We start from the raw sequence: 13,091 nt of genomic DNA, 5'->3' as shown, positions 1-13,091 counted from the left end.
TCCATTTGATTGTGTGGCTCATACACTGTAAATGAGAAGGTAAACAGAAGACCACTTCTTCTCTCAGTCACTATGTGTAGTAATTTAGATTTGCTTAAGTCTATTATGTCCTAAATTAGTCGACTACATTTAGACAGAAGTGCCTCTAACTGCACTGTTACGCTTCTTAAATGGGCCTAGTACAGAGCCCTGCTGAACACCTCACGGTGTGTGCTTACTGAGTTATGCTGTGCTAAAATGCTGTGAATGTGACACACAACAACAGAATAAGCTGATCACTGCCAAAACCATATGTCAAATGTTGGTTAATTCAAACAGGAGACATTTTGTTTACATTTAAATGTATGAGTCAGATGCTACTCTCAGCCTAAGATAACAATGGTTTCTTTATACACATTGGACAGAAAAGAAGAAGGCACTTTTTCGATCTGGCAAGTTTGATCTGATTAGTGCTGCACAATATACCGGCACTAAAACGGTATGGCGATACAGTACAATTCCGCATTTTACTAGTACGGTACTTTAAGAATGCATTTTGATAAGCGTGGGAATTTACTGTATAACACGTAAAATCACAGAATTTGGCTATTTAACTATGAATCCTGCACATTCTGCACGTCTCTGTGTGAATGAATGGTGCAGACTTGCGGTTTTGTTTACTACACACATACTGATGCTCGGTGGTGTTTTCAGCCTCTGTTGCATAAACACATAATCATGATCTCTAAAACTGCTCTGACAGTCACTTTATAAGCATTTTACCATTACTTCTGAGAAAATCCATCATCATATCATATACAAAGAGAAACATAAAGGTCTTCACAGCAACCCGTCAAAATAAAAGTTCGGTTTAACTTGACAGAAATATTACTTAATGTAATGATAGTGGTACTACTACTAATAAAAGAATATTTAAGGAATATTTACCAGAAAAAAATATTTACCTGAATTTATTTACCAGAAAAGTGTAAACGCACAACAGTGTTTCTGAAAAAAAAATAAAATAAAATAATAATAATATAATACATTAATTCTTTATAAAATTGAATTGATCTTTATAAAATAATCAGACATGCTTTTGATTGTTACAATTTAACAAAACTATTATTAAAAATTAATGGAAAACAGATTCATAGAACTTGATAAAAAATAAAACTGAATTTGAGAAAAATAATAAAACGTATTTCATAGAGCCTTAAAAATGTAATTTTTGTTAACCTTTTCATAAATTGCTATTAAATTGTGTAAGTTTCATGATTTCAATTAATTACACAAGCTTTTTGAAAAATACTTTTTAATGTAACCAAATAGAGTGTAGAAAAATTTTAATGGAAAAAAACGGAATCCATAAAAATGTAAACGGGGGAAAAAAACAGAATTCGGAAAAAATAAAATAAAATGGGAATTTGGGAAGAAATAAAATGGATTTCATAGGGCATTATTTATTTCATTTGTGTCTTTGTTTTATTGTATCTGTCCTTAAAGGAAAAGTTCACTTCCAGAACAAAAATTTCATGTTCATGTACTTCTTTAGTCGATAAGAAATTATGTTTTTTCTCTATATCTCTATATAGTGGACTTCTATGGTGCCCCCAAGTTTGAATTTCCAAAATGCAGTTTAAATGCAGCTTTAAATGGCTCTAAACGAAGAAGAAGGGTCTTATCTAGCGAAATGACCTGTCATTTTCTAAACAAACTGACAATTTCTATACTTTTTAACCTCAAATGCTCATCTTGTCTACTTCTGTAAAACTCCCATCTAATTTTCTACATCACTGTTTTACCTTTTTTTGTAAAGAGCACTTGATCTTCTTTGCATGTTTACTTTGTAAACACTGGATCGGTACCTCTGCAATGAGGGAGGGTGATTTTGAAGTTGGAGGAGAAAATGAGATGGGAGTTTTTTGACATACCCTAACTGTATTGAACCAGAATACACAGAGGTAGACAAGATGAGAGTATAGAAATTGTCAATTTGTTTAGAAAATAATGCTCGTTTCTCTAGATAAGACCCTTCTTCCTTAGCTGGGATCATTTAAAGCTGCATTTAAACTGCATTTCGAAAGTTCAAACCTGGGGCACCATAGAAGTCCACTATATGGAGAAAAATCCTGAAATGCTTTCCTCAAAAAACATTCTTTACGACTGAAGAAAGAAAGACATGAACATTTTGGACGACAAGGGGGTGAGTACATAATATGTGAATCTTTGTTTTGGAAGTGGACTTCTCCTTTAAAGCCGAATTTAAACTGCATTTTGAAAGGTCAAACTCAGGGCACCATAGAAGTCAACTATATACAGAAAAATCCTGAAATGTTTTCCTTAAAAAACATAATTTCTTTACGACTGAAGAAAGAAAGACATGAATATTTTGGATGACAAGGGGGTGCGTAAATTATCTGTAAATGTTTGTTCTGGAATAGTCTCTGTTTTTGTTTTTTTTTATGTTTTTGTCGTAGTATCGGGATATTTTAGTCAGGTATCGTATCGAAGTCAAAATTTTGGTATCGTGACAACATTAGATCTGATTGGCTGAATTTACACAACTTCATATAAAATCTTTTGACATTAGTCGATTAAAACAAGGACGTCACAGACTGCTAAGCCGTAACATGATTCACTTGTTGTGTTATGACTCAGAAATTGTATTTAGGCCTGTGTATTTTCATCCCCTGGCCGGCGTCTGTGTTATTGGTTGAAGTCTTTTAGGAGCAAGATAATCAGATCTACCTGCCTGTGCTAAATTGTCAGCCTGGGCTCTCACAGACAGCTATAGAAGAGCACTGTTATTTTCTTCTTCTCCTGGTAATTGAGGAACATGCTTTGGCAGGCTTAGTGAAGCAGGGCACCCAAGGAACACGGACAACACACCCCCACTCAGCGCAAACGCACACACACACACACACTCCCGTGCGCATTTACAAACCCAGAAAGCCCATCTTCCAACACTCTTTTATGTCAAACCGCAACAGAGCACAGATTCGCACTAAATTTCAGATGTCACAAAAGAGAACGCTCTATTACTGCCTCCTCCACACATGCTCACGCACACACACACATGCGGCCGCAGCCGGCGCTGTCTCACATGCGAAGGTCTCCATTGACAAAGTAGCGCGCTGGCAGTCCCGGCAGCGATGTTCTGCGGGCCAGGTCACGGCACTCTCACACATTCCCATCAATGTTTCATCATGTGCATTTAGTGTTTCTGCACGCAGATTCCCTTTTGGGTTATGTAAAAAAATAGCTTATGTAATTGGGCACTTACATAATGAAGCGTTATAAATTATATTTATTGATTTCGGTCGCCTTAATAACAGTGAATTATCTGCTGCAATGCAGATTTTTAATTTTTAAGCACTCTCCTGATAAGGACACTGCTGTCAGGCTGAGGAACGGCGAGCACAATGTGCAGCTTTGGAATTAGCAACAACAATTTCATCCCTTCTAAACATAGACAACGATGTTGAGTCATTTACACCGGCATAATGCATCAGCAGCCAGGGAAAATAAAAACAGGCCTCGGAGCACGTCGTCAGCGCGTTATGTGGGTGGTTTGCACATAGTTTTTGCACGGACAGAACGCCGAGAGGAGTCGAACGTGATTACGGGTCGATGGCGTCGGCGCCGATGACCTCGAAGGACGTACCTTAATCCGTACAGCACGGTGCCGTCGGGGTGCAGGCGTATCATTCGGTTCTTGACCGTCACTCCGTGAACGAAGGATTTCTTATCGTTGAGGAAGTAGGTGTCGGGCACCCACAGCTGGTCAGCCACGCGGTTATCCAAGGTTAGATTCAGAGGGATCTCGGAGTAAGACAAGCGCTTGTCTCGCCAAGCCTGCTGGAAATACATGGTCAGGGTGTAGTCCTAAAAATAAGAGGAAAATTAGGAAAAGATGAGATCATGAAGACTAGTGGGAAAACACAACATTCTTTCTCTGGTTCCAAGCACCTTACACTACGAACATGCAACTGACACTATAATATTTTTAGATGTTTATCAATATTTAATATTCATAAGACCGACGTTAATATTTAAAAGTACACTGTGATTAATATTTAAGTATTTAATATTAAAATTTAAAGCCACGCTGTAAAAAGTGGTACCTTAAGGAGCTCTTAACGTTCAACATGATCTAAACCTTTAGTTTGTTTTTCTTGGTGTATCTTAACTCTAGTAAAAAAGTAATACATTTAAAATGCATTTATTTTATACTAAGCATGGTTCAAGTCTATTAACATATTTACTGACATTTTGAGACTAAAAATTTGAATTAAACTTTATTTGGAGTATGACTTTGGCACAATGCACATTTCTTAATATTAAGCCTAAAATGTGTTTTAATGTCACTATTAATGAGGACCGTATGATCTTTAAATAATATCTTTACATAATAAGTGACCCTGGTCCACAAAACCTGTAATAAGTGTCAGTTTTTCGAAATTGAGATTTATACATCATCTGAAATCTGAATAAATAAGCTTTGCATTGATGTATGGTTTGTTAGGACAATATTTGGTTGAGATACAACTATTTGAAAATCTGGAATCTGAGGGTGCAAAAATATCAAAATATTGAGAAAATCACCTTTAAAGTTGTTCAAATGAAGTTCTTAGCAATGCATATTACTCATCAAAAATTAATTTTTGATATATTTACGGGAGAAAATTTACAAAATATCTTCATGGAACATGATCTCTACTTAATATACTAATGATTTTTGCCATAATAGAAAAATCGAAAATTTTGACCCATATAATGTATTTTTGGGTATTGCTACAAATATGCCCCTGCTGACTAAGACTTCTGTGGTCCAGGGTCACATATAAATGTCTTTAAATGCAAGGTATTTGAAGTGTACCTGAAGTATACTTGCAATAGTTCCACTTTAGCACAATCATATACTTAAGTACAATTAAAGTGCATTAAGCACAAAATTAATTGTTCCCATTTAGCAGACTTTAAATATACCAGTTTAGTATACTAAAAGTACAATTGCAGAATATTGCAATTGCAAAGTACATAATATGTAAATGTATTTGTAGTATACTTTGCAGAAATAAATGTATTTTAAATACATTTTAGTGTATTTATTTTACACTAGTGGATTTAAAAGGTTGAGGTCTATAAGATTTTTAATGTACTTAAAAATCTCTTTGACTCACTAAGACTGCATTCATTTGATCAGAAATACAGAAAAAAACTCACATTATAAAACACTGTAACTACAAAATAACTGTTTTCAATTTAAATATATTTTAAAATTATTCTAATATGCTAATTTGTTGTTTAATAAATATTTCTTATATAATCAATGTTGAAAACAGTTGTGCTGCCCAATATTTTAGAGGAAATGGTGAATTGTTTTTCAGTATTCTTTGATGAATAGGATATTAAAAGTACAGCATTTATTTGAAACAGATACCATTTGTAACATTATAAATGTCTTTACTAGTTACATAACGATATCAGAATACGATAATGTCACAATATGAAGTCTACGATAAAAAATCTGTACATTTTAAAATTAAATTATTCTATCCAATGCACTTTGAGAGTTCAAAATTCAGAGCTTTAACTAAGTTCTTAAGTAAGAAAACTTAAGTCAGAAAAAAGTCAGTGAATTGAACTTTAAAGGAGACTCAACCCTCTTTTTGTTTGTGGTAAACTGTCTCAGTCTAAATTACATTCACACTGGTGTTTTAGGAAACCAAACAAATTAGAATACAATAATAATAATAATAATAATAACAATAACAACAATGACAGTTATAGCCATATATTGTAAAAAAGCTGCACTGTAAAATAAATAAAAATGAATATTTCATAAGTATATTATATTTGCTTTACACTACACTATAGAAAGTACAATACTTCTTTCCTAATTCTTTCCTGATTTTTTGAATTTGGACTGCAGTAACATTACCCATTTAAACCGCTACCTGTCAGCAATTCATACTGCACTTTTAAGCTTTTATTTTGATGGAAACGGCAGTAGAGCTTTTATTTTGAAAGAAGATAAAAGGCTTACAAAGACACATCTCACTACAAATCTAGTGAAATGCTGTAATCATCTTTCACAAAAAGAAAGCATAAATCGTAGCCGTTGGGTTCCCAAACGCATGCTAAAGTCACAGCACATGCAATAAATGAGTTCACTGCATATATTCACTGTGAACGGAGCCATTCTGAGACATGGAAAACACCAGATTATAAGCTGACGGCTTGAACAAAGTGTGTGCTTCACTTTGAAACACACAGCAAAAACAGAAGGGATTAAGCTATATTGCACTTTCGGTGTCAAACCATAATGGCCCAAAACACAAGTTTAAAGACCTTTTATGTTAGAATAAGAAGTTTAAATATATTTTAAAAACTACACTCTTTCACCTATTGTTTCATATTGTCATGTGACAATGATAACATTGTTACATCCCTAGTCTTTACTGTCATTTTTATCAATTTCACACATGCTTGCAGATTAAAATGATTAATTTCTTAAAATAAAAGTAACATTTAAATTAGATTGAAAATTTTAATAATATTACATTTTAAATTCATTTAAATTAAAATAAAAACATTTACTTGAATTAATTCACTGATGTAGATGTTAGCACATTAAGCAAATTACGTTTAGTTCATTTTTACTCCCAAGTAACATGATCAAAGTCTTAAATAAGAACTAATAATACAGTACCAAGCATATATATTGTCTCTTTGATTAGTGATTTCTAACTGTCGTTGAGCTGTTTTTATTAACAGCCGCCATCTTTCAGATCATTAGTCAACAAATCCTCAGTAAACACCGCAGGTGGTGGTAGGCTCGCAGATGCACCTTTTAATTTAACCCAGCTGAGTGCTCACTAAAAACCGCCTCGCTCACAAATCACTCTGTGTTTCAAGTCATTACAAGTTCATTTCCATTCGGATGTGACCGAAAGTGATGATGTCCGAGTGTGCGAGATGTTTACTCTGTAATTAGCCCATCCATTTCCAGCCGTTTGACACATTCAGGCCGATACGTTGACGAGCTGCGCTCGTGATAGGCTGGCATTGTTCCACTGACAGGCTAATCGGCCAATCACAGTGAAGTATCCGCCGATGTCACTGCAGAACACTTAGCTTATGCTCATATTTTGTAGTTTCTCTTTTCAATTCAGTACTTTTCAGAACTGCTTTTTGAGCATTGCCTCCTGGGATAAAATGCCCCTGATTGTATCAGGGGTTTGTTTCAGGAGAGCTGCGGATGTGTTTATCAGCGTGGCCAGAGGACGAGGGGGCAGTGGGCTGGCTGAATGGTGGCAGGCGGTTTCTAGCCCCATATTTATCTCTCCGTGCTTCTCCAGCGGTGACCTGTGAGGGAACTCTTAAAACGGGCAATCGCCTTCTGCCAAAAATAACCAGCACACTTGATAAAGTTACTCTCAGGCATTAAAGGACCAAACCTCCCTCTGATTCAAAAGCTGATGGAAGAACCAGCTGTGACTCACACTGTCCTGCATGTGCACATTCAAACAGCCATTTCAGCATGAGCAAACACACGCTAAACACACCTGAACACACACACGCATGCCCCAACTCTCCATGATAGACAAATATTATCCCACTACCACTTATCCCATTTTTGCAGCTGAAAAGTATTTTTAAAATGCTTTTTGCAACTTATTGATAACAAAAATATGAGTACATGAAGATCCTAATGAGCACGCAGATGGTCTGTCATCAGCCGTCGACTTTCATAATATCCTCCGATCTCTAGCATTTGTCATTATGTGTAGAGCAGGTTAAGGATGGTGCTGAGCATCAACGCTGCAGGTTTCCCTCAGGACAGGCATCTGATGCCTTGGGCGACAGAATCACTTCAGCACTCTTAAAGGGGTCATCGGATGCCCATTTTCCACAAGTTGATATGATTCTTTACGGTCTTAATGAAAAGTCTATCACATGCTTTGGTTAAAATTTCTCAATGGTAGTGTAAATAACACCTTTTTTACCTTGTCAAAATCTGCTCTGCAAAAATCATCCTGTTCTGGTCGAGGTTGCTCTAAATGTTAATGAGCTCTGCTCGCCCCGCCCCTCTCTTCTCTCTGTGGAGTGACGAGCCTGTTTACTTTAGCCGTGTTTAGCCGTTAAACTTCCTAATTAGCACATTATTAGGAAAGGCGATCGCAAAGATTCATAAAAAAAACCCTTACACTCACTTCTGCTGTAAGTGAAGGTGGATCACGAATGATTCGCGCGAACATAGTCGGATATATGTAGATCGGGAGGCGCATTCCCTTCACAAACAAATGTAATCCACTGCATCTTCAGCGGCCACTATGTTCATTATTACATCCAGCAACACAACAGCTCAATCGGAGATATTCTTGTCTAACTTACATCCTTGCTCCGGCATCGAAACAATGGAGGTCGGACTTTTACAGCTGATCTGAGGTAAGATGCTCATGTCAATCAACTATTGTGGGAGCGGCCTCTGTGGGTGTGACGCCACAATGACAGGCATCTGAGAACGGCTTGATTTGAAAAAGGGGATATTATTTTTTACTAATTCATTAAAAACCACTGCATGGATTTTTATCATTATAGGGTAGATGTGTACATACCCTGGTGAAAAAAACAGCATATGCTGGTAGGTATGTTTTGATGCTGGTTTAAGCTGGTCCTTAGCTGGTTTATGCTGGTCATGTTGCTGGTCAAGGACCAGCATAAACCAGCAAAGGACCATCTTAAACCAGCATCAAAACATACTGATAAAACTAAGAAATCTAGGAGAAGCCACTGAAAATAATAATTTTCATATACATATTTGAATTCCTTGCACCTCAGGGGGAACAGTAGGGATATGGATGTGCGAGGAAATTTTTCCACCAGTTAATTGACCTGTGACAACACTGGTAATACCGGTATCACCGGGGGGGAGAGGTCGTGGGGTAGTTTGTTAGAGTTTTCCCTCGTTTTTTCCCTCTTTAAATGCCCGTGCACATTTTACTTAGCGTCAATTCGGCGTCAATTGACTGAATAGACAATAAAACAGGACAAACTCACTTATATTAAACATAAAATGATTAATTTAATTAATCAATAAAATGCAGTGTTACTATCATTTATTATAATATTATTATAATTTTATTTTTAATAAATCTGAATGGATGTGCAGTGTACCTGTTTTTGATGAACCGTACAGTCTAGTGTGAAGGCACACGACTAGCGGTCACTTTGTCTCACACACACGCAAAGAAAGATACAGAGCGAGAGAGACTCACATACCATGCAGAATTCACACGCTACATGTAAACGATATTCTTTGTTGTATTTTCTTGTAAAATAACAGAGTTCCTTTGGAATTCTTCAGCTTTTCAGAACTGCCGGTTTCTCCGGTAGAAGGCGGAACTAATGCACAAATTGCAATCTCATTGGCTGACACTCACTTATTATCGCCCCTGTTTTGATTTCAGCAAATCAGTTCGAGTGAACGCAGACAATGTGATTAATATTCATGAACTCAGCAGCTCATTAATCCTTAGTGCGTTTTATATTGTTATTAGTGCTAGAATTTGTAGTAGTTTTGTTATCTTAATTATCATAATGTCATATTATAATGCTTGACTGACCGATGCTTTCAGATATTTAAAAAACTGTGCCATTAAGCTTTATATATGTATAGCAGTCAACATTTAAAGTGGATCAAAACCGTTCCTCAAAGATGTCCTAAACCCAAAACCACAATAGTTACTTTCCCTGGTAATTAGTTACTTTTATAATGATGTAACTCAGTTACTAACTTAGTTACTGTTTGTGAGAAGTAACTAGAAACTATAACTAATTACTTTTTTACAAGTAACATGCCCAACACTGATTATTACCTGAAATCCAGAGCCTCAGACAAACAGTCTGCAGTGATGTTTGGTTCATGAACGAATCATTCTTTTGAATCGGTTCTTTTTGATGAACTAGTTGAAGTTACCTAATCGGACTGAAGCGTCTGAAACAGTTTGCGGCTCAAGCAGCACAGATCTACAAGTTACTCAATCAAAACTCACTTTCAGATGCCTGACAGTCTATTCAACGTGAAATGAGCCAAAATAATCTGCATCTGATCGTATGATGAATGAATCATTCACTCCTCCAACAGTCGCTGAACTAAGGAAAGAGTTCAACTCGGACCAAAGAACGACGAGCTGCTAATATGCACATGTGTGAAACAAACACTCGAATGAAGGGTCGAAATTTTTATGGTTTCTCGTTGTTGTCTTACATTTGTCTAATTTACAGAAAAAAAGTAAGTCTCAGAGGTTTGGACTGGTTTTTTCATTTTTGGGTGAACTATCTGTTCGATGAAACCCTATCTGTCATGTCTGCTTTCTGGGAATAATTTCTGACATTCTGGGAATAAATTCCATACCTTGTGATTCTGATATTGTTACATCCCTATTAGTCACCCTAATTAGTCGTTTTAAACCTGCATCATTTAAGGTGCATTCCATTCAACCGAAAGTGAACTGCAAAGTGGACTTAATTTGTTATTCCATCATCTTAAGTGAGATTTCAGTCCGAAGGGAGCAAACATGTTCAGTTCAAAGGGCATAGAGAATAAGGGTACATCGATAGATCGCTTCACAGGAAGTGGAGAAGGAAATTCACCCAGCGGTTAATGTGCATCACTCCAGTGCTTAGCTTGTCTGCGATAAACAAGGTAAAAATGATTTCAGGCTTTAGCATTTTTATTGAGTTTAATTAGTCCCAGATGTAGTTTGTATAAAGTGCAATGGTTAAATAAGATCAAATGCACACCTAATATAACAAAATTAAGGTTATTTTATTATTAAACAATGCAACATTTATCACCAGGTTTAGCACTGTCATATATGACAATTTATATGCATTTAATTAATAACACATGCATGTGTTATATGAAAATATGCATTAAAAGAAAGTAAGGTCATTTATACTACATTTATAAATTTGCAGAATTAAGTCGCTTTGTCAACATCAACAGATATCTCCTGCTCAAGGAACAGAGAGCAGTGGACATTTTGATTTCCTTTAGGGAAACAAAACAAGACGTTTTGAAGAATATTCATGCTGCTCACAAGCATAAAATTAAAAGGGGATGGGAACCAACAAAAAAACATCATAAAAGTGATCCAATAGTTTTGTGTGGAAAATGGAAAATGGAACTAAAAACACAGACCTCAAAACACATTCACATTTCAGCAAATTTATACTCCTTTTTTCAGGGAACTAGTAAAGTAATGCATTACTTTTACATTTTTAACAAAATATCTGAGTTACTTTTTTAAATATGAAGAGTTTATTTGTAAAGACAGATTCTTGTGTTTTATTGTGTTAGTTATGGTGTTATTATTTTTTAGTTATTTTTACTTCATATCAAAACTGCAGTTTGATTGAGATTAATTAGAGTGCACAATGAAAAAACATGATTTTTGAAAATTGTTAAAAACTGAGTTATCTGTTGAACTCACATGTATTTGTATCAAATTTTGGAATCGAGTCCGATTCTGATTCCTGGTTCTGGAATTGATGAGATTCGATTCCAAGAATCAATTCCTCACTGTTGTTTTTGATTCTTTTCGATTCTTGTTTTTTTTTTTTTTTTTTTCTTTTTAGAGTGGAGGAACCTAATTTCGCCATGACTGTAGGATATAAAGGTCTTAGAAAGTAGCCTTATCATAACATTAAGCTTTATTTTTAAAAATTATGATACATTTCTGTATTTAAATTGAGATTTTGTCTGCATTGCACATGAAATTAGTCATAGCCCACAGCGCAGCAGTGGACATGCGTTTATTACATGAATGGAACAAGGCACATTTCAGCTGAATGATGTGTACTTCAACACCGGTAGCCTATGCTTTGCACAAAATGAACTGTACACTGAAACAAAAAAAACAGAACAACACTGATATAAGAGCTTGTGGTTTCTCTGTCAGATTTCTCTGTGCTCTCGGCCACTGATCTGTGCTCTCTGCGTTTTCTTTCAGAATTATCATTGGCTGATAGAAATGTTAAAAAATAGCATTTCATTAAAGATGGAAAAGACGCTCAAAACTGTGGACAATATAAGGCTGTTTCACTGTAAAATAACTTCTGAATCATTTTTTAACTGGTTCATTAAAACAATTTATCCGAAAGAACCTTCTCGAGGAAACAAATCAGACTTCTAATCAATATTAGCGAGCAAGGCTGCAAACTGACTCAAACGAGCTCAGTACCGACTCTTTTCATTCAGTTTATTCTCAGGAATCGATGTTCAGCGACGTTTGATGACAGCAGCTGAGATATGCAGCCTTCGTATGATGCAGCCTTTCGTTTGAGAGGCGCCCATAGATAAGCTATGTTTAACTAAAAACGGCTATGAATGGGGAGTCGATTCCCCTTTGGAACGCCTCGGAATCGAGGAATCGATTCTTTTTGGAATCGACTCCCAGCCCTAGTAATAGCAGTTACTTTGTTTTCCCATTTATTCACTCACACTTCTTCTGTCTCCATGTTGAGAGAAATTATGAATAAGTGTAGAGGCACGTCCTTCTGCCTGAGGCTTTTTAATTTCACTTTTGGTGTGACATGGCATTTGCATTTGTCAAAAATATTATTTTGGGTTTTTTTGTTATTAAAAAACAAATAAGCAAGCCCAGCCCTGGTGACAAAAAATATCACAAAAGTAACATAATGCATTACTTTCGGAAAAAAAAGTAACTATGTAACATAATTACCTATTTTTTATAGAGTAACATTAATATTACATTACTTTTAAAAGTAACTCTCCCCAACACTGGTTATGTCAGGTTTGATGTCAATGATTCTCATTTCATGGACACAACAAGCGAAATTTGATGGATAAATGGATGAATGAGATAAATTTCAGACTGTTCCTCACACAAAGGTATCATTTTATTTCAGAAGACTTGAAATACAGCACACAAGGTGTGTGGACCACTTTAGTTTCAGAGCTTGACAAACCTGGTCACCTTTAATCACTGTATGGAAAAGAGCAACATGAACGTTCTGCTGAATATCTGCTTTTGTGTTTCATGTAAGAATATGTTGTTTGAACAGCATGAGGTTGA

At 35.7% G+C, this 13,091-nt stretch overlaps 1 protein-coding gene across 1 annotated transcript in view; it reads right to left on the bottom strand.

Annotated features, from left to right (window-relative positions):
- The window catches only part of gabrb2a (gamma-aminobutyric acid type A receptor subunit beta2a), a 55,151-nt gene that overhangs the window by 27,859 nt on the left and 14,201 nt on the right, over positions 1–13,091 (bottom strand). The window contains 1 exon segment of the mRNA XM_051127151.1: positions 3,647–3,867. Coding sequence (XP_050983108.1) covers positions 3,647–3,867 — 221 coding nt within the window.

The sequence above is a fragment of the Labeo rohita genome, chromosome 14 (genome assembly GCF_022985175.1).
Source record: "Labeo rohita strain BAU-BD-2019 chromosome 14, IGBB_LRoh.1.0, whole genome shotgun sequence".
NCBI lineage: Eukaryota > Metazoa > Chordata > Actinopteri > Cypriniformes > Cyprinidae > Labeo > Labeo rohita.
The sequence above is the reverse complement of the archived record's forward strand: the minus strand, read 5'-3'. Positions and strand labels throughout refer to the sequence as shown.